General features: G+C 52.2%; 1 protein-coding gene across 1 annotated transcript; it reads left to right on the forward strand.

The window, feature by feature from the left end:
* Nucleotides 1–232: 232 nt before the first annotated feature.
* Nucleotides 233–21,579, forward strand: LOC101978367 (ubiquitin carboxyl-terminal hydrolase 29). The gene is given in 5 exon segments (XM_078033277.1): nucleotides 233–346; nucleotides 779–982; nucleotides 18,018–18,144; nucleotides 18,147–18,316; nucleotides 18,348–21,579. Coding segments are annotated over 5 exon segments (2,592 nt in total). The 3' UTR covers nucleotides 20,325–21,579.
* The last annotated feature ends 1,432 nt before the right edge of the window (nucleotides 21,580–23,011 follow it).

Genomic DNA, 23,011 nt, shown 5'->3' on the forward strand with positions numbered 1-23,011 from the left:
CGTTCGGACGTTTCCCCGCCGCGTCCCGCTCCGGTGGCCGGGGCCTCCGCGGTGCGAGTCCAGCGCAGCGGGACCTCACCTCCGGCCGCTCCCGCGGGCCTGGGGACAGAAGCTGCCACCGAAATTCCCACCCATCGGGCCCAGGGACTGCGTGGCGGGCCTCGGGGACCCGCCCTTTAACTCTGGTCGCGGTTCCTCGACCTGACTGACCGCACGGATGGCGACACGCGCGATGCGCACCGCCGGGGACGCGGGAATAGAGCCCCTCTCAGCGCCCCGCACCAGGGCTGCGGGAGAAACGCAGGCCCTCTCCGTCCGCAAGCCCCCAGGCTCCGCGTGGCCGCTGGCCAGGGCCTTGCCTGGGCCCTGCCGGAGCCTCCCGCCCAGCGCCCCGCACCGTCCCCGCCGGCCTCCACCCAGGGGCGCGCGGCCAGCGGAGTCCGCCCCCAGCCTCCCTCGCTAGAAACTGAATCAGAAAAGTCCCCGCAGCCCTCGGGAGTGACTCCCTCCCCGCCGACACCCAGGCTCCCGCCACAAGCACCGACCCCAGGACACCAAATAAGGGGGTGCACCTCCTAACTCGGCTTCCTCCCCATCCTGGGGGGAGGATTTGACCCCAGCGATCCTAAATGGTAGCTCTGGCGTCCCTCTAACTTTTTATTTAAAAATATAATGACGCTAAGCCACGTGGAGGGGACCCTCTGGAGCCGCAGTGGGGCGGCCCAGGCTCCCCACCAGGCCTGGCACTTCCCCCGCGGAGGGGCCTCCATATCCACAGGTTTCACCCGAGATTCCGCCGACCTTGGGGAACAATGGCCTGGCACTGAACACGGACCGACGGTTCCCTGACACTGTTCCTAAACAGTACTGTGCCGTGGCTACCCACGCACGTGGGTATGACCATCTGGAGGTGCCGGAGGAGGTCTGCAGGTCGCGCGCGCAAATGCTAGGGCCTCTGCAGCGCGACACCCACCCGATCCCGGTGGGTGGGCTAGTGGAGGGACCACTGTGTCTCCTGCATCCAGGGTCTGCCTGCCCCAAGTCGGCAGACTTCAGAAGGTAAGTGGACAGGGCAGGGGGTGGGACGGTGAACTGGGAGACCCTCCCCCCTCTGAAGGCCACTGCTGCTGGGAGCCATGTAGGAAGGCTGACCTGAGGGTCACCAAACCACCCTTGGAAATCTCGGTCTTTGAAGAGAAATTCCCCACATTTTACGCTCAGGACGATTGTTTATCCTTTCCCAAGGCCACACAGACCAAATTGCAGCCAGCCTTCGGCCGGCTCCAGCCCCAGACCCGCCCTGGGGTCTCTAGTGGGAGGGGGTTAGTTTGGGTCCCTGGGCCCCGTCTAGAGGAGCCTCGGCTTACGGTTCCAGGGGTCCCTGAGAGAAGGGGGCTCCCGTCCTCCTTACCCAGCCCCTGGCTGTGAGTCAGGGCAGCCTGAGTGGGCACCGGCACGTCTGGGACTCTGGGGTGAGAGTTGGAAAATGTCCCACTTCCTGCTGTGTGGGAGCGGTGCAATCCAAGCCCTGACTGCCCTGGGGCTCCCCTGGCACCAGGCTCCCCTCCAGCGCTGCACACTTGACTCCTTTGGTACCCAGGAACCTGCGTGGAGAGTCCTGGCTGACCCCCAGGAACCCAGCTCTGGGGGGGGGGGCACCTGCAGGTGGCTGCTGTCCCCTCCCTAGGCTGCCTCTCTGCGGGGGCTACTTTGCATTTGTGTTTCTCTCTGGACATTATTTTCTACCCTGTCGGATGTCCTTGAAGACAAGGACCACACTGGACCCCTGCACGTCACTGGCTTTATTAACCCACACCTCACCTTGGCCACAGGTTTTCCTCCCACCAGCCAATCAAGTCAAGGCAGGCCGTCTTAGGCTCTGCCTGCTCCCCGATCCCGTTTTCCTGAGAACTCAGTTTTGGTTGATCAATAAAAATTGTAAACATTTATATGCTAAGACGTGATGTGTTGAAATAGGCACCAGATCCCTGTGTCCAATGTGAGAACTGGGAGACCCTCCCCGCTCTGAAGGCCACTGCTGTTGAGAGCCATGAAGGAAGGCTGACCTGAGGGTCACCCATGGAAATCTCGGTCTTTGAAGAGAAATTCAAATACTGCCTTCTGAGATACACCTTTTGGAGGGTCCTGGTTCACTTGAGTTGGGGAGAGTGGCTTACACTTGCTCTGCAGAACGGAACCATCCACGGACCCCAAAGAAGCTTGTAGAACTCTCAGCCAACTCTTGGACCCCAGGCTGGCCTCCCCTCTGAGTTACAGGGTACAAGATGTGAGAACTTACCCAGGGGCTGGGGCTGTGGCTCAGGGCGCAGTGCTTGCTCACACGTGTGAGGCCCTGGGTTGAGCACCACATGTAAATAAATGAATAAAATGAAAGTCATCAAAAAATAAAAAAATCAAAAAAAGAACTTAGGGCTGGGGATGTGGCTCAAGCGGTAGTGTGCTCGCCTGGCATGCATGCGGCCCGGGTTCGATCCTCAGTACCACATACCAACAAAGATGTTGTGTCCACTGAGAACTAAATAAATAAATATTAAAAAAATTCTCTCTCTCTCTCTCTCTCTCTCTCTCTCTCTCTCTCTCTCTCTCTCTCTCTCTCTCTCTCCTCTCTCACTCTCTCTTTAAAAAACAAAAACAAAAACTTATCTTGAGAACCTTCTGTGCTAGATCAGAAATCTCCCTCTCTGCCTCCCTGTGCCCCTGCTCAGGGAAGTGTTTAAAAAGTTTTGAAAACCCAGGGAACATGTTCTGGTGCCTGTTTTTTCTTTCTGTACTGGGGATTGATCCCAGGGGTGAGCCACCACTGAGTTACACCCTTTTTGTTTTGTGTTTTGTAATAGGGTCTTGGTAAGTTGCTGAGGCTGGCCTGGAACTTATCTTGCCTCAGCCTCCCGAGTCCCTGGGATTTAGGCGTGTGCCACTGCACTGGGCACCACGTGCATTTCTAAGCCTTAACAACTGCGTTCAAGACGGGCAGTGATGGCGTTCCTGACGTGATCCCACTGCCTTCCCGTTACCCTCTGGCCAGAGGGGCCTTTCCAGGAATTTCCGTGGCAGTGGCTACATGTTGCCACTAGATGGTGGTAGAAGCCAAGTAATAAAGTAGAATAAGGCATTTTGGTCTTCTTCGTGTTTCAGTATTTATTGATGAATAAAAATTGTTTGTGTTTGTGGTGCAGAGCGTGATCTATATGCAGGTCATGGAACTGCCACATCAAGCTGTTTTGCACACGCACTACCCCCACATACTTGTACTTGTGTGGAGAGCACACTTAAAATCTCCTTTCTGAGAGATCCCCACATGTCTTTGACTGAGGCTGCATTTTATTTTACTTATCTGCCGTGCTGGGGGCGAACCCTGGGCCCGCATGTGGGAGGCAAGTGTTGCACCACAAAGCTGAGCCCAGCCCCCATCACTGCGGTGACTCCTAGTTTCTGGCCAGGAGTGCTGCAGGACGACTGCATGCATAAGGTCACAAAGGACCTAATAATTCCTTTGACACAGCAGCCACTGTGGTGTCACTGCCCACTGTGGAGAGGCCAGTCCCAGGCACACACCACCTGATGCTTGAAAAGGGTGGCAAACAACTGTTATCTTATTGGGGGGTTTTCCTTTGACCGCCATCTTGGAGAGTTTCTACTTATGAACTAACTTTGCCTGAGAGAGCATGCCGCCCTGGGGTGGCCATGGCCCCAAGCGTCCTGTGGGGGGTCTCTTGATTCCACTGCTCTCTCCTGTGCTTGCTTGAGCCCTGTGCTGCTTTCTGGGCTAGGGCAGGCGTCTGCAGCACCGGCAAGCCATGCAGCCTGCTGTGCTCTGTGAGGTCTGCACAGAGCTCCCTGCTTAGTGGGCTTTCTCTCCGGGATGGAGTCCACCATTCCAATCCAGTGGCCTCTCCTTAGTTCCTTGGTGCATCTCAACTTGCCGTCCTACTTTCCAGTCTCCTCCTGAAATGGAATACAGAATCAGTCACTTGCGAAACTTTCCACTGTTGCTTATGGAAATAAATTTTCAGACACACATCCTTCGGCGGGTATGTATCTATCCATCACTTTTGCCCCATGTACCTTGTCCCTTCTGAGAGCCAGCATTCATTAAGCACCATAGAGGATCATCATTTCATGGCTCTCCTTCATTATCTTAAATAAAACCTGCCCCTGGTCTTTATTTTTTCTAGTAAATTTATTATTGTAGATGATTAAGATTCACACATGGTATTTTGATGGACAAATGCTCTCCAGCTTAAAATGGCTTGACATGATTTTTCAATTCAGATAATGCAAAAGCCACTTGCATTCAATCAAAACCACCCCTCAGTTTTGAATTTTGATCTCCTCCTGGGCTAGTGGTATGTGGTATACCCCTCCTGATTCTGGTCAGCCACATGACGACCAGGGTGAATGACATACACTGTCCATCATGCTGCGCTGCTAAGCTACAGCGTTTGGAGGCTAGGTGTGTTGCATGCATTTTTTTACGGACCATACTTGTCAATTTACAAGGCATTTATCAAGACTCAACTCCACAGGAACTTGGGACGCATAGTCAAGTGAGGGCTGCCGTCATGTCCATCGTCATATCCAACAACCAACCCAGTCTTCTTTGTGCAGGTGTGTGCGTGTGGGGGAGCACCCGGACTCCAATCTCTTAGCAGATTCCAGTGTGCGACAATATTTAAACTTCAATAGATCTCACTGTTCTCAGCTTTCTCTCTTTTCAGAGCAGTCTGTTTAGGGAGCTCCTCCGTGTGCTTCTCCACGCCGTGACCTTGCTGCGGGTCTCTGACTTGGTCTACAGCATAATTCAGCTTAATGCTCAGTTGTTCCGTTGATTTTTCAGTTACTGGGTGATCAGACTTTGGCCCTCCAAATCCCAGAGTCACTGGGTGGAATCTGAGCCCTACTTGCGGGAGGAGACCTGTCCATGGTCCTGACCACATCCTCTCCTGCTCCCTTCCTGCAGGACTAGCTAGACCAGCCTCCCAACTCTGGGAGGCTGCAGGCCCAGGCCTCTCCGCACCTCCCGCGGTCCCAGGGAGCGCCACGGCTCCTGAAAGGAAAGTGACCACAACACTCAGAGCAACCAAGAGAGCTTTATTGCAGCAGTGCAACAGAGGAGAAAAGAGAGAAAGAGAGAGAGAGAGAAACAGAGAGAGAGAGAGAGAGAGAGAGAGAGAGAGAGAGAGAGAGAGAGGAAGCACACGCAAGAGAGAGACAGAGAAAGCAAGAGAGAGCAAGAGAGATAGAGCAAGAGAGAGAGGGGCCCAGCAGGAGGGGGTTTTTATAGCCCAAATCTAATGGGGTCTCTGGGTCTGCAAGCTGCCTTGTTGGCACACAAGGGGGTTAAGTGTTTGGCCTTGAGCAGGGGCTTGGGCATTTGGGCTTGAAGCAAACAGGTGATAAAGAGCCAGACAGAGGGTTTGAGTGGCCAGGTCACCCTGCAGCTGACTTTGTTTGGCATGCCCTGCAGACAGCTTACTCAGCCTGTCCTGCACCTAACATTCCTCCTGTTTTGTTTTCTAAGTGACAAGGGGGACCATGTAAAGTCCTCTGGCTACTTCCTGCTTAATGGTGGGCGGTGTTGGGCCTAGAAGGGAAAGTGGAGGAATGTTCAGGGGACAGGTCTGAGAACACCAGGGCAGCCAGAAATAACACCCAGTGGCTATGGATAACTACTGTGGTAGGGGTAAAGTCCATAAAGGTTCCTTGAAGCCACAAGTCGTCGATGGCATCAAACCAGTCCTGGGCAGAGGAGATTCTTGGTATCAGCCATTGGTCCAGTGGTAGGGACTCTAGGAAGTATCAGAGGTGGCTTGGTGGCTTGGATGAATCCAGTAATGTTAAGGGTGACAGCCCAATTGTAGCCAATGGAAGGGCAATCGCCTTGACCCATAAACTGAGAGCAGGTGGTGTCCTCCTGGTGCCATGTTGCTTGGATGTAGAAGCACCATCTGTGGTCGGGATAGAAACTTGAGAGAGAATAATGATTAGTAAAAGAAGGAGAGGGTTGGCGAGAAATTTTGAGTTTGGTGGTCGTGGTGGAAGTCCAGGACTGGACATTTGGAACAGGTGCCTTTTTAGGCAGGAGACATAGTACCAGGGAGAGCGTCTAAGAGCTTGGTCACCATGGGGTAGTACGTATGACTGTAGGGGTTCCCGTCCAGCGAGGTTCCAATGATTGAGAATGCAGTTCCTGAATAAGACTGAGTCACCCAGTTGAAGAGGGTCCAATTCAGTTGGTGGTTGTGCTGGGATTGAGGCAGTGAATGGCACAGGAGGGCACCGGTCTGCATGTTCCCTGAGAAGTGAACGTTTTCTGACTGGGTGGAGGTGGGAAGTCTGAACCTGGGAATAATCTCCTCAATGAGGATGGAGGCCACGGTGTCAGTAATTTCCCTGGATGTAGGGAAGGCTTCTATCCAACCTGAAAAAGTATCAACCAGAGTAAGTAGGTAGCGAAGCTTTTTGTGCCTAGATACATGAATGAAGTTGATCTGCCAGTCTTCGCCTGGCTGGTGGCTCCTCATCTGAGGTGTGGGGAGTGTAGGTTTGATGCTTCCTTGTGGGGATGCTGTAGAGCAGACAGAACAAGCAGGTGGACCTGCTGGAGAGTAGTTCTCATTCCTAGGAAGTGAAAGAGGGTTGTAAAATCTGGCAAAGGCGCTAGAGAGGGTTTTTTGTGGGGGCAGAGTCTCTGGAGCCAGAGGAGTTGGTCATGAGTCCTAGGTCTCCGTCTTGGGCATCAGGGCTGGTAGTCTTAAAGAAGCAGTTGATTGACTGGTTGGTGAATTTGTGTATCTGATCTTGCAGGAACTTCTGAAGGCAATTTAATAGTCATGGTCCTATTAGGAGGAACATAAAGAGGACTAATAGAGGTCCTGCAAGGGGGAGGAACCGAGGCCATACTTGACTGAACATTCCCCATGGAGCCTGTTGGCTAGTTGCTGTCTCCTCTTTTCTAGCTGTTCTTGTCCTTCATTACTCCCAGGAATGACTGTGTTTTATCTTACCTGTTTTTGGTAGGTGTTTAAGATCAAGCTGGTCAAAATTGACTTTGTTTCTATCTATTGTTAAGAGTCAGCCGAGTTCCCACAGGGGTCACTCGTGGGGGAACCTGAGAGCAGCTTCTCAGTTCTGCTAGTGCCATCTGCGCTAGGATGGGTCCAGGTCTTGCTTGACCATGTAACTTCCCTTGGAAGCATCAGGGATGTCTCCCTTCTCCGATGACCCTCCTATTCACAGCAAGTGCACTGATTGGCTTTTCACTCTCCAGTGGTCTCCTTAATCTCCCTGATCAGGAGGTTATGTGCCCCAGAGTTGCAAAGCTCTTTAGAGAAGTCCCCTGTTCCCTGGATTCAGACTGACTCAGAGGGCCAGAGCCAGATATTGTTTTCTTGGCCATTTTAATTTAAGTTTAAGTCTTGATCTTAAACATCCAGCAAAGTCTGTTTCACCTTAAATTAAGAGTACTGGGCTTTAGCTGAAGTCTGGCCTACTTTGGAGTCATTCTGACATGTAGTAAGATGGGAGGCACAGCCTTATCTCAGGTAAGCCAGGGCTCTTTATAAATCTTAGGTAAAGTGCTCTAGTATTGAAGCTGATCTTTGTTTTGAAATATTATTTTATAAAGTTTACATATATTGTTGTTCAAGGTCACATGAATACTACCTAACACAATATGATATTACATTTAAATTGTACCCAGTGTATAAAACTTTATATTAATCTTATTGATAACAGGTCCAGTGATAGAACATTAAATGATATAAATAAATCTCCAATATGTTATTTTTATAAGCCTAAAATTACCATGCAACCTTTTGGAGAATACCAGCTTGATATAATGTATTTTTTTAAAGTTTCTATCTTAAAGACTTATATACCTGGAAAATATGAACACATTTAATATACAAAGAAGAGTAATAGTACCACAATTACATTGATGTTTTTATATTAGTCAACTTTAGCTCTTAAAGAAATAACACATTACAATATCGAAAAATAACAGTTGTTGTTTAACCATAGTTGTTTAATCCTTAATTCCTTCAAGATTACTTGCTAAAAAAAACTTACATATATAACCAACATATATAGACCTTCTTTATCACTTACTCAAACCTATATAGGCAACGCACACAGACCTTCTTTGTCACTTGCTTAAACCCTCTTATGTACTTAATCATATAGACTCTCTTATCCAGAAACACCTTTTCCTTCTATTAAATCCATACTTAGAACCTTCTAATTTCTATTTCCCATCTTTTAACTCCTTCTTTATTCCCACTTTGAAACAATCCTTGTAAATTTCTGAATTTAGGTAAATTATTCCATTTTAATAAGAGATATTTTGTTATTTGCAGCACTCAATTAATCACATCTGTTGACCATTTCATAAAAACATGAACAATGTTTAAGTATATAGAATTATACCGTTGTAGGGATGGACAAGGCAAGGCACCTAAGATAGCACCAAAGACAGGGAAACAGTTATATTTGGTTGCAGCCTGATTCAGAGGGCACTGCTTCTGCTGTTATCAATTAATCCCGGAACCCTGAGTTTAGGTAGTTTCAGAATTTTGCACCCAACATGTAAGGGGAGGGGCTCAGAAGTTCACAGTCTGCAGAAGTTCATGAAAAGCAGTTTTTTGTTTTTTGTTTTTTTCTCTGTTCTGGGCAAGTTAACCCTTCAAGGACACCTGGGAGGGGGAGAGTTTTTCTCCCCTTTCTTTCCTCCCCCTGCCAGCTGTTACCATGGAGCCCAGTTGGTAACTCCCTTATCTTAGAAATGTAGGCATCACTGTGAAGCCCAGCTCAAGGCCAGAGGCCTTGTTCACATATTTTGTGAAAAACTAGTAAGGGGGTGTCCAGCACCTGGAGTGCTGATTTTTTCAGACATGGTCAAGTAGAACAGGACAACATGAAAAGTGGAAATTTATCTTCAATAAACTCTTTTGTAGAGATCCTTTTGTGAAAGTTCTAAAATCAGCCATGGTGAAGATTCTGGAGAAGGTCAGTGAAGACTTTTCTGTGGGCCTGGTAGGGAGGGGGAAGACGGGAAGGCGGGGCTGAGAGCATCTAGGGTGGATCTGAGAATGAGGAAGGAGATGTAAAGAATAATGGGAAAGGGGTTTGGGATTTTCCTAGCAAGGAAACTTGAGCAGTAGAACAGGTAGAGCAGAGGGGAGGACAGGAGTGAGTAACCCAAAAAGCCTGTGAGGGACTTTAATTCTTAGTAACCTGTTTTCAGTGATAACAAACAACTTTAAGGCTATTTTCATTACATCTTGGATAGGGGTCTGAGGGCTCTCCTCAGCTGGTTTGAGCTTTGGGTTAGCTGGTAAGAGGACCTGGTGGGACCCGGTGTGGGTGCTAACAGTAGAAGAGAGGAGTGAGTGGGTGGAGGGATTCCTTCAGTAACTGCTACCTCAGCAAGGGGGCAACGGTCTGAGGAAGGGCGGTGGTGTACATTTTTGATCTAGTGATTAGAGGGGAGAAAGCAGGCTACTGAGGTGGGAGTGACGGCCGAGAGTCTGGGGGCAGATGGCTGAGGGTGAGGACTTATTCAGCCAGGCGATAGGATGGAGGCAGGCGATAGGATGGAGATTTATTAGAAGGGTCAAAAGTAGTGGATGAGTCCGGAGGAGGAGAAAGTTGGGGATCGTGGTTGGGGGAGTTGGTTTGCAAGCTGGAAGAACTTGTAGAGGTTTGCAAGAGGTGCAGAGAGCAGGATTGGATCAGAACAAGAAGAAAGTGATCTCTACCCATTTTTTCGAATGCTCACAGTAATTGTAGAGATCCCTCAGAATGGAGGGACCCAGGGACCCAAAAGGGGACCATCTGCTTTGATTTTCTAAGGGTTAAGTGGGCCAGGCCTGAGTGCTATATTTGATCAATTTTTGGGTTTGATGTCTGGTGTCAAGGAGAGGGTTTTGAGGTTATCCAAGAGGCACTGTAGGGGAGAGTCGACTGGCAGAGAGGACACAGTACCCATGACTCCCAGGGCCGGAAAGAGGAGACATAGAGAGGCAGGGCAAGAGAGAGGTAGGGGAGGATAAGCGTCTCTCTAGCGGCCGAGTCTTGAGGTGAGGACAAGGACTTTAGGAGAGCCACCGAGACCGTGAAGGTCTGGGTGGGTGTGATGTTTGGTTCTCTGTTATGTGTCCCCAGAGGTTACACAGTCCTTTGAGGGAGACCTACAAAGCCTATGGTAGTAAGCTACCAGCTGGGAAGGGAAGGGAATAATTTTGAACCAAGAGTCTAATCTGCCCAAGGAAGGAGTCCCTGAGGGCCACCATGGCCTTGAAGGCTGTGGTGGGGTATTTTCCTCCCCGCAGGTGGGCAGAGAGGTTTGCCAGACGATCAAGGTCAAATCCTCCTGACACCACCATTGGGTTTAGGACTCCAGGAAGGAGAAACTCACCAATCGAAGGCCGGTGGTGGATGGAGTTCTGGGGTCGAGAAAATGGGTTCAGGCCGTCTGGTGAGTGGCACTTCCGAAGGAAGAGGGACCCAACAATGGTTTTAACCCTCTCCCGGGTTTCGGCACCAATGAAAGAAAAGTGACCACAACACTCAGAGCAACCAAGAGAGCTTTATTGCAGCAGTGCAACAGAGGAGAAAAGAGAGAAAGAGAAGGAGAGAGAGAGAGAGAGAGAGAGAGAGAGAGCGCGAGCGAGAGAGAGAGGCCCGGCAGGAGGTAGTTTCTATAGCCCAAATCTAATGGGGTCTCTGGGTCTGCAAGCTGCCTTGTTGGCACACAAGGGGGTTAAGTGTTCAGCCTTGAGCCGGGGGCTTGGGCGTTTGGGCTTGAAGCAATCAGATGATAAAGAGCCAGACAGAGGGTTTGAGAGGCCAGGTCACCCTGCAGCTAACTTTGTTTGGCCTGCCCTGCAGACAGCTTACTCAGCCTGTCCTGCACCTAACAGCTCCGACCACCTGATTTGAATCAGTGCCGAGGCTTGGTGGGGGCGGGGCAGGCTGTCCCACTTTGTTACCTGTATTCGGCATCTGAGGGCTCACAAATGTTCTAAAAGCGCAAGGAGTAAAATAACTCATCAGCCTCCACCATCAGTGATCATCTTGGCAGACCAACTTCCCTCTTTTACATTTTAAGAGGAATCATGTTTTCTAAAGATTAATCTTATTAAAATACTGTCACACAGCAAACAGCGCAAAGGAGAAAAGAACCACCAGATCCCAGAAGTCGCTCCCTTCCACCCGAGGTGGAGGGCATTCCAGGGTCTGTCCCCAGGCCTGAGGCTCGAAGCCTGGTGCTGCCCACTCTTTGGCCACGTGGACAGCTAGTCATTAACTCCTGGCATCCACGGCGCAGCAGTCACCGGCCGCACACCCCAGAAGATGGACAGGACGGCGCTGGGCTGCCGTCGGACCCCCAAGCCCCAGGGGCCGAGGCCAGCTGGGTCGGTGCGCATGCGTGCCCGCCGGCGGCGGCCGGAAGTCAGGGCACCGGCCCAGGAGGCCGCGCGGCGGAGGGGCGGGGCCAGGCCTCATTTCCCAGGCGCCTCCGCGCGCTGCGGCCTGTGGGCCCGGGAAGGCCCCGTGGGAAGCCGCCCGCTGGGTGCGGTGCCCCGCGGTGAGGGGTGAGCCCACGGGTAGAGAGTCCCGCACCGGGCGGCAGGGCAGCCGCGGGCGGCGAGCCCCGAGGGCAGGCGGCTGGCCTCGCACAGTGCGGGTCACTCGCGTTGAGAGGGGAAACACGTGTGCGAGGTGGCGCCCGAGTGTGCAGCCCCCCTCCCCCCGCGGGAGCACACGCAAGACACGGGGACCCGACGGGCCACCCCAGGGTGAAGCAGCACCGGGTTCTCCCAGCCCTCGGGGGCAAGCCGATGACGTCGTCACCCGCACCCCACTGTGGGGTCCCTCCTTCCGTGGAGGGGGGCCCCTGCGTTGACCTCTGTGTGCGGGTGGGACTTGGCAGGGCCCTGGGTGAGACCCCAGTTCCAGGACCCACATGGGGCTCCTGACAGCTCCGGCGCCTCTTGTGTCCTTCAAAATGAACTGCACCCAGTAGAAGTGGGAAAGAAGCCACCTTGGAACTGTAAGGTGGTCTGAAGTCACCAGTGTCAGCTGGGACCACTGTAGGCACCTCGGTAGGGAACGTGGACAACGCCGCGTGGAGGCCGAGGCAAGGAGGGGGAGAGTCCGAGTCCCGCCCGGGCCATGGGAGAGGCCTGGGGTGCAGCTCCTGTGGCCTACATTGGCTCGGACGGGCTCTCCCCAACACCCACCACACACCGGGGATGAACCCGGGTGCTTTACCCCTGAGCGTGCCACACCCCCAGTCATTTCTATTTTTGAGACAGGGCTCGGTAAGTAGATCAGGCTGGCCTCTAATTTAGGATTGCCTTTCCGCAGCCTCTTGAGCTGCTGAGATGACATCACTGCACCTAGTGATGTCCTTCACTTTAAAAGAATTATTTTAGATTAATGAAGGTCAACTTACACTTCAGCAGATACATAGTAAAAGCATGAATTAGTCACCAATGTGTCTGTGTGAGTGTATGTGTGTGTGTGTGTGTTCCCCAAAATGGAGAGAAATGTTCGAGCTAACTTGAATTACAAAGGAGGTATCTTTCAGCTAACTTACTGACAAAGATGAAAATATAATACCCCGGGGCTATGGAATTTACACTCGAGTACTATGCAGACTTTCTCCTGCTTCTTTGTAACAAGAAAAAACTGGCCCACACTTTCAAACTCTGATCTGGAAGTAGCTGTGAATCTTAACTATGGATCCATTTAGCCCAGGAAATAAAGACATGGGGTGTAGCCCACAGAAATGGTGGATGTAAGCCAATCCCCCCAAACCAACCAACCAACCAACCAACTAAAAGCAATGTAAAATGGTAGGTAGTAAGGTTGTTTTGCTAAGTGATGCTATTTAAATAATCTTTCTACTGGTGGATAATCTGGTGAGAAATGGCATATTTTCAATCTTAAATGATTTCCATACAGATATATAATCACCCAAGAAAAGTGTCATTTGCATAGTGGAAACAAATACTTTTTAAGTACATGATCCTTTAAAAAGGACAAATTAATGTCATCTGTGTCTGGAAATGATATTCTCAGAAGACAGACCCTCCTTTGGGATCCTCCAGCCCAATGTGCCTGAACTCGACGTAATCCTGGGGAAAATCAGTGGGAACCTAACTCAAAAACCAAAAAGAAGTGGAATGGGCTCAGTGGAAGGGAACCCCTGAGTTCAGCCTCAGTAAAACACACACACACACACCCACACACACACGAGTATATTCTTCAAAGATACCAGTGTCATAAAGAGAAAGAAAGGCTAGGAAGGTGGGAGACTGGGGCCCCACAATCCAGGCGATGAAGGGGGACGCAGCTCAGTGGTGACAAAGAGCAGGAGAGGGGGGCAAAAGAAAGGCACAAGAAAGGTCAAGGGAATTTTAAGATCAAAGAATATTAAAGAAACAGGACAACTCTGGGTTGGCCCTTCTGCTGGAAGTAAGCTCTCTCCAAAGTGTACCTGGCACACAGTGGGTTAAAGGAAATATGGAGAGCGGACCCTGGGCCTGGCTCTAGGACGGGATTTAGTCAAAAGAGGTGTGTTTTAGAAAAGGGTGGAGCGCCGGGCTGATGAATACCCAGGATTCCCGCCAGACCTGATCAGAGCCCTCCTCCATCCTCCCTGCGCCGCGGCTCTTCAAACTGTAAGTTTCCTCAGACGGTGGAGTTTGCTTGTTGGGTTGGTGGGATGTCAGATATTGTGGTGAGGGGGGTTTCTTATTTCACCCATTACGTGTGTGAGTTGTGGATCAGGACGCCTTAGGTTGGTTTTGATTTGGGTTAGTTTTCTGTGACTGGATATTGGCCTTTTCAGAAAGGAGCTCACATTTAACACAGGAATTAGTGTTCACGTCTGTAATTGTAGCGCCTTGGGAGGCTGAGGCAGGAGGATCTCAATTTGAGGACAGCCTTGGCCACACACACAAGACCCTGTGGTGGTGAAACAATTACCTGCAACATTATTACCTAACAAGGAGCTGTGCTCATCACCACAACTTTCTGACATATCAGAAACCAAGCCCCAGCAAGGAGTTGGGTGTTGCAGAAGCAGGAAGTGCTGAAGCGAGGCTTTGAACTCTGTCAGTTGGATTGTAACATCTGGTCTTCATACATCTTTTCTCCTGCTTCTTTGAAACAAGAAAAAATACTAAAGATGCTGAGAATGCCAGGATAAACAAAATTATGATTAGCTTTTAAGTTAGAACCTCATAAAGTGTAAGTTTTCTCAAGCAATTGAACATTGCCAGAGGAGCTAGTGAGGCAGGGTTCTGAGAAAATCTATAGGGCTGCTCCCTGGGTTGTAATCTCCTCTGTGTGATCAGGGAGGGGCATTCAGAAATGCATTCAGAGATAATCCCGTGGAGACCACCGGCCTCCTCCCCTGGGCTTGGCACACCAGCCCCAGGGCGCCTGGAGTGCGCCACACCCTGTGCTGCCTCCTCAGAGGATTTTTTTTTTTTTGAGAGAGAGAGAGAGAGAGAATTTTTTTATATTTATTTTTTAGTTTTCGGGGGACACAACATCTTTGTATGTGGTGCTGGGGATCGAACCCAGGCCACACGCATGCCAGGCGAGCGCGCTACCGCTTGAGCCACATCCCCAGCCCCGATGATTATTTTTGATTTATTACTCTATTTATTTATTACTGTTCTCTCTTTGACTTCAGAGACCCATGCCCACCACCCCTTTTTAAAATTTTTTCCAGAGAGGATTTTCTGAAACTTTCTGAAACTGCTTTCAGTTTGGGGATACGTGTCCCCTTCCAGGTGCTTCTGTGCTCCTCCTCCTTCCTCCACCGCCTCTCTCCCTCCCTCCCTCTCTCTTTCCCTCTCCCCTTCCTCTCTTCTCTCCCTCCTCTCCCTCCCTCCTTCTCTCCTCTCCCCCCACCCCATCTCCATTCCTCTCTCTCCATCCTAGTGGTCACCCAGCCCCTCACCTCGCCTCCTCTTTCTTTCCTGTCCCTGAGGTTGACCCTCCATGCCCACCAGTTACTTCCCTCCCTGATTTCCCAGCAGTGTCCTAGTTTCCCTTCACACGTTGACCCTTCTGCAACGTCAGGAAAAGCTGGTAGTCACAGGTCAAGTGATGGACATGTGGTACTTGCAACCCTTGCAGTGGACTTGCGGGCAGTGAGGCGCTAAGTCTGTCTCATTGCGGGTGCTAGAACGTTGAGGGGCTAAGAGTGAAGACCGCATTGCGCTAAAGAGAAAAATGCTGGCTTACAGAGTGAGTGGTCAGGTTGAGGAGGACTCAAATGATTGAAGGCTACATTTATGCCCTGGGAAACTACACATCTGTGATTTTTTTGTTTTTGGGTTTTCGTTTGTTTGTTTTGGTACTGGGGATTGAACTCAGGGGCACTCAAACACTGAGTGTGTCCCCAGCCCCATTTTGCATTTTATCTGGAGATAGGATCTCACTGAGCAACTGAGCACTGGGAGTGTCTGATCCTGAACGCCCACTCAGGGCACACTGCTCCCTCTGCCACCTCCCAGCCTCCATGGCTTCAGATCCTGGCACTGCTGAGGGCTGCGGGACCCAGAGGCAGCTTCAGGCGTAAGAGGTGAACCCTTTTCTCTTTGCGCCCTCTTCTGTGGATGCGGCTGTTGCTCAGGCTGCTTTGCACTGGGCACAACAGATGCTCCCGCCTCACCCTGCCCGTGCAGCGGCTCCCACGTCTCCTGAAGTTCATCCCACTGTGTTTTCCACTCCCCGGCTTTGTGGTTGGGCAGCCGACAGGCAGGCGCTGCGTGTGGGCATAGGCTGTGCATCTGGTTGATGGGTGAGTGCACTGTAGAAGGGAATGATTTCCCCAGGCAAGATGGTGCCTCTGTCCATCGCTACGCGGTCACCTCTTGTGGGTGTGTGTGAGAGCACATAATGTCTACTCAGACTCAGACTTCAAGGCGCAATGTGTCATCATCAATAGGCGTGACCGGGCTGCACCTTGGAGATCCAGAACTTGTTCACCTTAGAAATGAGCATGGGTCCCCTTTTGCCTCCGCCCCATCTCCCTCACCCCCAGTCCTGGACCACCACTCCACTCTCTGCTCCTACCAGTTTGGTTCTGCCTGTCTGTGAGATGACTCGGTGCTTTCACCCTCTATCTGACTAGCTTCTCTTCCACAGCAGCCTCTGAAGTTGTTCTTGGGCTCACAAGTGGCAGGGCTCCTTCTGTGTGAAGGCCTGATAATATTCACAACAACCTGGATTTCCTTATCGATTCGTCTGTTGATGGACAGTTAGGCCAGCTCCTTTCTTGGGTATTGTAGAAAATAGAGGACAAGCTGGGCACAGGGGCCGTGCCTGTAAGTTCCGCAACTTGGGAGGCTGAGGTGAGAGGATTGCAAATTTGAGGCCAGTCTTGAAAGTTTAGTGGGACTCTGTCTCAAAAATAAAAAGGGCTTTGACTAGCTCCCTGGTAGTCTCCCCTGTGATAAAAATCTCTGTAGCTGAAGAAAGAAAAAGAAACAAAGGGTGGGGAGGGAAGAGGAAAAAAGGAACAGTGGAGTCGGGCGTGCACCTGTCTGTTGGGGGTTCAGACTGGGAACCCTTCTGGGATGGCCATGTCAGTCTGCAGTCCACCACAGCACCAGGGTCCCTTCTCTCCAGGTCCTCATCCACACTGAGGATCTCTTTTTTTAATTAATTGATTTATTCTAATTAGGCATAGATGACAGCAGAATGCATTTTGATTCGTTTTACACAAGTGCAGCAGGACTTTTCATTTCTCTGGTTGTACACAACGGAGCGTCCCACCACATGTGCAGTCCGACGTGTACCTGGGTGAGGGTGTCATCTCATTCCACCACCTTTCCTGCCCCGTTCCCCTCCCATCCCGCCATTCCCTGTGCCCAGTTTCTCCGTTTTTCCCACGCCTCCCCCACATGGATCAGCATCCACTTATCAGAGAACATTTGGCCTTTGTGTTTTGGGGATTGACTTACTAAGCTCAGCATGATACTCTCCAGCTCCATCCACTTACCTGCAAATGCCATCGTGTTATTCTCTTTTATTGCTGAGGAACATTCCACTGTGTCGATATACCACAGTCTCTTTATCCATCCATCTACTGAAGGGCATCTAGGTGGGCTCCACAGTTTAGCTGTGGTGAACTGTGCTGCTATAAACATTGATGTGGCTGTGTCCCTCAAGTGTGCTGCCTTTAAGTCCTTTGGGTATAGACCGAGGAGAGGGACAGCTGGGTCAAATGGGGCTCCATTCCCAGTTTTGCAACCACTCGGGAAAGCAGTATGGAGGTTCCTTGGGAGACACTGAGCATCTCTTGACTTCTCCATACAGGCCGTCAGAGCAGCTGTGGTGACAGCTCACTGTGGGTCTGGTTTGCTCCTCCCTGGGGACTACGGTGTCCTTGAGCCCCTCTGTCTCATCTTCTGCCTTCTTCTTCCTTTGCACCTTCGTGTGCTCTCCACCACATCCACCTGTGTCCCCCTGCTGCTTGCTGAGTGGCCCTCTGTGCCCCCAGGAGGCCAGTCCTCAGACCTGCTGTGTGAGTGCTCTGGGCCTGTCAGACCCTGCACTCTCAGGTCTGTCAGGAGGTGACGTACCTTCCGCACCAGCACAAGGGTCCATTTTAACCACTAAAAATGGCCAAAGGAGGGCAGACGTGTTCTGAGGCTGGCAGGGCTTAGAAAAAGCGGCTTTCACTTGGGACTTGAGGGGACCCATAGCAAATGGTGTTCCATAGGGACTTACGCCAAGCGTCATGGCTGGAACACGGTGGTTAAAATGAGGGTGTGTGCCTTTTGTCTTTAGGGTACAGTGTTTCATTTATAAAGAAAGGATGCTTCCTCCAAAGACAAACACAAATCTGGAGCAAGAGGACGGGGACCAGGAAGTGGAGAGGAGCCGTCATTGACTCGCTGGAGGGAGTCACTTGCAGACCCCGAGAGTGCGTGGGTTTCCCAGCTGAGCAGTGACATGGCCAGTGTGCTCACTGGAGGTATGACGTGGCAGGACGTGACCTTAGTATTCATTGGCAAATCACCTACATAGGTGTTGAACCATCAAAGACATTTCTGGACATTTTTCATCAAAACAGATTTCGAAATCCCATGGCACTGGAGAGTGGTCTGTCCTCGAGAACAGGGATCTGGTAGCCGACAAAATCCTGTTTCACAACCTCAAGCCACTTTGGGGGTCCTTTGCTACCCAAGGCAGCAGTGAACCCTCCTTCTCAGAAGAGGCCCTGGCTGATGTCAGAGCCACCGCCTCTTGGGAAGAAAGGGTCACTAGAATGTGAAGGTAGAAAGAGGATGAAGAGGAGCCAGGACGCGCTGGGAGAAGATGACCTGGCGCCCAGCAAGAAATGCCGGGCCCAGCCCTGGAAGTTTGCAGGAAGCCACGGGGAGCGGCCCCTGAGCTTAGACGACGAAGGAAACTCGGAGGACGACGAAGGAAACTCGGAGGACGCTGGGCCTTCAGCCGGGACCAGCCCCACCCCGGGGCCTGACCCGCGCGAGGCGGCGCTTGCCACCCAGACGCCCTCCGACAGAACAAGTCTGGGGTCTCCACCGGAGTCAGACGGGGACAACGCGGGGTGGCAGGAAGCCCCGGCCGCCCCCGACACCCCTGCGGAGCCAGGGTGGGCATGGCGCGGCCTCCCCAACCTGGGGAACACCTGCTACATGAACGCCGTGCTCCAGGCGCTGCTGGCCGTCCCGACCTTCGCCCAGGGCTTGCTCCTGCAGAGCGTCTCCTGGGGGACAGCGCCCTCGGGGGCCCTCCTCACGCCCCTGAGCTGGCTGCTGGTTCTGAAAGATTTCTGCAAGGTGGAGACCAAGCAGGAGCTGCTCCTGAGCATCAAAGGTGCCATTTCAGCAGCTGCGGAGGCCTTTCAGGGAAGCCAGCAGAACGACGCGCACGAATTTTTAGGCCAGTGTTTACAGCAGCTCAAGGGCGAGTTTGAGGATGTAAAGGCCACCTGGAGCGCTGGCGGGGAGGCTGGCGGGGACCCAGCCCCAGAGCTGTGCGCTGGCAGCCCTGCCTCCGAAGCCTCCCACTGCCCTGTTAGTGCTAATTTTGAGTTTGAGATGCAGATTTCCATCACGTGCCAAGTGTGTGGCTGGGTGGTCCTCAAGACAGAGCCCAGCAACCACCTGTCCCTGGACCTGCAGCGCGGGACAGAACCCCTGCCTCTGTCTGTCCAGACTGCCCTGGACCTCTTCTTTGCAGCCGAGGAGCTGCAGTACCGGTGTGAGCGGTGCCAGCACAGGCGCTCCGTGCGCAGGAGCTGGTTCGGCAGGCTGCCCCGGGTCCTCATTGTCCACCTCAAACGATACAGCTTCGACGACGCCTGGCTGCTGGTGAAGAATGACCAGCGGGTCCTCGTCTCCCCGTCCTTGGTTCTGTCGTCTCAGTGCAGCGCAGACACCAAGCCGCCACTCCCCGTGGTCAGAAGGGCGCCTGCAGGGGACGCCAACGTCCTGCACACAGTCTCTCAAGAGACGCTTTCTGCGGTCCCCAGCCCGTCCTTGCCATCCGAGACGCAGAGCTCCGCATCCCGGGGGCCCCGAGGAGTCCAGAGCACATGTGGAGGAGCAGGCAGGACCCAGCGGCAGGGAGGCCTGGAGTCGGAGCTGACCGACCCCGGACGCAGGGCACCTGAGCGGGGACAGGCAACAGCAGACTCCGCGGTGACCGAGGAAGGCCGCCCCCTGCCTCATGAGGACAGAGGAGAGCCAGTCAGCACCCCCAGCTCAGTGCCTGCAGAGGTGCCTGGAAACCCAGAACTTCAGAACAGTGAGAAAACCAACTCCGCGGGTGTCCAGGGATGTCCAGAGAAGGACATGAGTGGACCCACAGAAGCCAGACTTCCGGAAGCCGACCAAGACGTCTGTGGTGCGTTGGGTTCTGACAGGGGTCCTGAAAACCAGGACCCTATGGCCCAGGCCCGGGCACCAGACGCTGTGGGGTCGGGAGGTCCTCCTCCGGCTTACAGGCTGGTCAGCGTGGTCAGCCATGTCGGGAGCTCCCACGACTCGGGCCACTACATCAGTGACGTGTTCGACTTTCAACAGCAGGCCTGGTTCCTGTACAATGACCTGAAGGTGTCGCAGATCCCAGAGGCCGCCATGTGGGAGGCCAGGAAGCGCACGGGGTACCTGTTTTTTTACATGCACAATGAGATTTTTGAGGAATCGTTGGAAAAGACAGCGAGTTCCCAGAAACTTAGCGCCCAGACAGAGATGACCCCTTGGGCTGACTCAGAAGAGACCCCTTGGGACAACTTGTGACGTAAGCCAACTTGCCTGTGGCCTCCTCAGTCCCACTTCCTCTCAGGAGGGAGAACACTGAGCTGGGCCAGAATGTAGGAACACACGACGAAAAGTGAAATGTTCTTCCGAGGACACAAACCTGGATCTCATAGCTCCGGAGAGATGCGCCCTCCTCTCCTACAGGTCAGAAATGGTGCCACTTGAGTTGTGCTTTTTTGTTGTTGTTGTTTTTGGTACTGAGAATGGAGTCCTGGGCACTTAAACTCTGAGCCCCATCCCCAGCACTCTTTATTTTTTATTTAGAGACTGTCTTGCTAAGTTGCTGAGGTTGGCTTTGAACTTGCTATCCTCCTGCCTCAACCTCCCAGGTCACTGAGATTACAGATGTTGTGCCACGGCACCCATGGCTTCTCAGGTTTTAATGGGATGCTGTGAAAAGGTCCTTCCTGAACCAGCAACCTAGTAGCAGCAAGGGACTGATCAGAAATACAAAATCTGAAGTGAGGCACGGGTACATGACTGTCATCCCAGTGACTAGGGAGGCTGAGGCAGGAGGATCAGAGGTTCAAGGCCAGCCTCAGCAACTCAGCAAGACACTGTCTCAAAATAAAAATAAAAATTAGTGGGGATGGATCTCAGTGGTAAAACACACCTGGGTTCAATCCCCAGTACCAGGAGAAGAAGAAAGAAATGCAAAATTTGAGATCCACGTCTAGAATGGCTGATTCAGAATGGGAAATAAGCCCAGCATTTGGAGAGGCGGTGCCCGAAAAGGTAGAGAAGCGCTCTTCAGTGTGGGGAGCATCACGCTCGTTTTGCCATTGTACATATGTATTGTTCCCGTTGAGAAAAGGATTTTTGTTGTATTTTTTGGTTTCTTTTTTTTTTAATATTTATTTTTTAGTTTTCGGCAGACACAACATCTTTGTTTGCATGTGGTGCTGAGGATCGAACCCGGGCTGCACGCATGCCAGGCGAGCGCACTACCGCTTGAGCCACATCCCCAGCCCAATATAAGTTTATTCATATCATTCTTTTGTAAACTTATTAAAATAAAAACCCAGCAGATGAGTGCACCATTGGCTGAGTTCTCCATGGGCCTTGGCTCATCACTAGTGAACTTTGCTCAGCCTCCTGGGAGCTGCGGGCATGTTGGGGTGGCAGAGTGTTGAAGGATATCGGATGTTTTCAGAAGTTCTTTCTCTGTAGTTTGATTCAGACTTTTGTTATTTCACTATATTATGGAACCAAATATACCTTTTTTTCCATCTCATTTTGATGTGGTGTAACGTTTTAAAAGTATTTTTATCTACTCATTGGGCTTATTCTGTCAACACAGGGTCAGGGATTCTGTGGCCCAGGGTTCCAGTTCCCTGGAGTCACCTGCTGCTCGGCTCTCTTCCCAGGAGCACTGGGAAACAGCGAGCCGCCCCTGAGTGGACCTGGCGGGAGGGACCAGATGAGCAGAGACTGTAGGACCAGACCAGCCAGGGAGGGCAGGAAGGGAAAGCGCTCAGGGGCACATGAACATGTGTGTGAGGCTTTTTTAAAATATCAGTTTTAACATTTAAGAGGAAAATAAGAAAATTGTTTTTTAAAAGGAAACAGAGATGTACCATGATTCCACTCGTGATATTTTGGTGTATTTTCTTATAAGACTCACACAATGAAATAAATTTGTTCATATACTGTATATACCAGAATTGGTGAATTACATCAATAATTAAAATAAGCATACCTCATCAGCCGCGGGTGTCTGTGCAGCTGGCCTGCCTCGCCCCTACCTTCTCCGAGTGCGTTTGGCCTCACAGAGCCTCACCTGAGGCAGGGGTACGGAGAGCCGCAGCCTGACCCCAGTGCTCGACCAGGTCCTCTGACACAGCAGCGCCCCGGGACACTCCGAGCCAGGCGCACCCTCCCCGGTTAGTTCATTCCAACTGATCAGGTCACACAGAGGTTAGAGAAAGGGCTTCGAGGGCAGCACCTGAGAATGCACTGACCACTCGATTCAACTTGACCTTCGTACACAGCCTGACTGGGTTCCGCCCCGTCCGCCCTCCAGGTCCCCACCTCATCCCTCCACCTCCGACACTCTGCCTGCGCTTCTCCCCCTGCTGCAGCACGGCACCCGGGGAGCCGCGGGCACTCTTGGTGGGGCTCCTGGGCAGGTGGTGGTGCCCAGCGGTAGCACTGGAGGCCGTGCAGAGCAGCCCTGGAGCCCGGCACCCATGGACAGCCCCTGCCCCATCACAGCATGCCACACCATCCTCTGTGACTAGGGAGGTGACGGTCGAGGCAGTGGACATGCTCACAGGATCCACAGCCCGCCTGGTCAGCCACCTGGGGTCAAGGAAGGCAGGGTGGCCACGGACAGTCCCTGGTGCCACTTATGAGGTGTGGGGTCTGGACTCGACCCACACAGGCCCACCCAGCAGTGCCCAGCCATGGACCCTGGTCCAGGAGCTCAGGGATGGGAGGGGTGGGGACACTCCCGTTCTAACCCATCCCTGCTCCTGTGACCCAAGTGTCGCCCAAAGGGAAGGCGGCTGCCTGTCCCATGCGGCCTGTCCGCAGGCGGAGTCCTGACCACTGACACCTCAGAACGTGCTGGGGCCTTCCCAGTCAGAGGTCATGGCCATGAGCGCGGCCCTGATCCAGCACCACCTTGTAAGAGGGACTCTGGACAGACACTGCCCAGGGGAGAC

The sequence above is a fragment of the Ictidomys tridecemlineatus genome, chromosome 15 (assembly GCF_052094955.1).
Source record: "Ictidomys tridecemlineatus isolate mIctTri1 chromosome 15, mIctTri1.hap1, whole genome shotgun sequence".
Taxonomy (NCBI): domain Eukaryota; kingdom Metazoa; phylum Chordata; class Mammalia; order Rodentia; family Sciuridae; genus Ictidomys; species Ictidomys tridecemlineatus.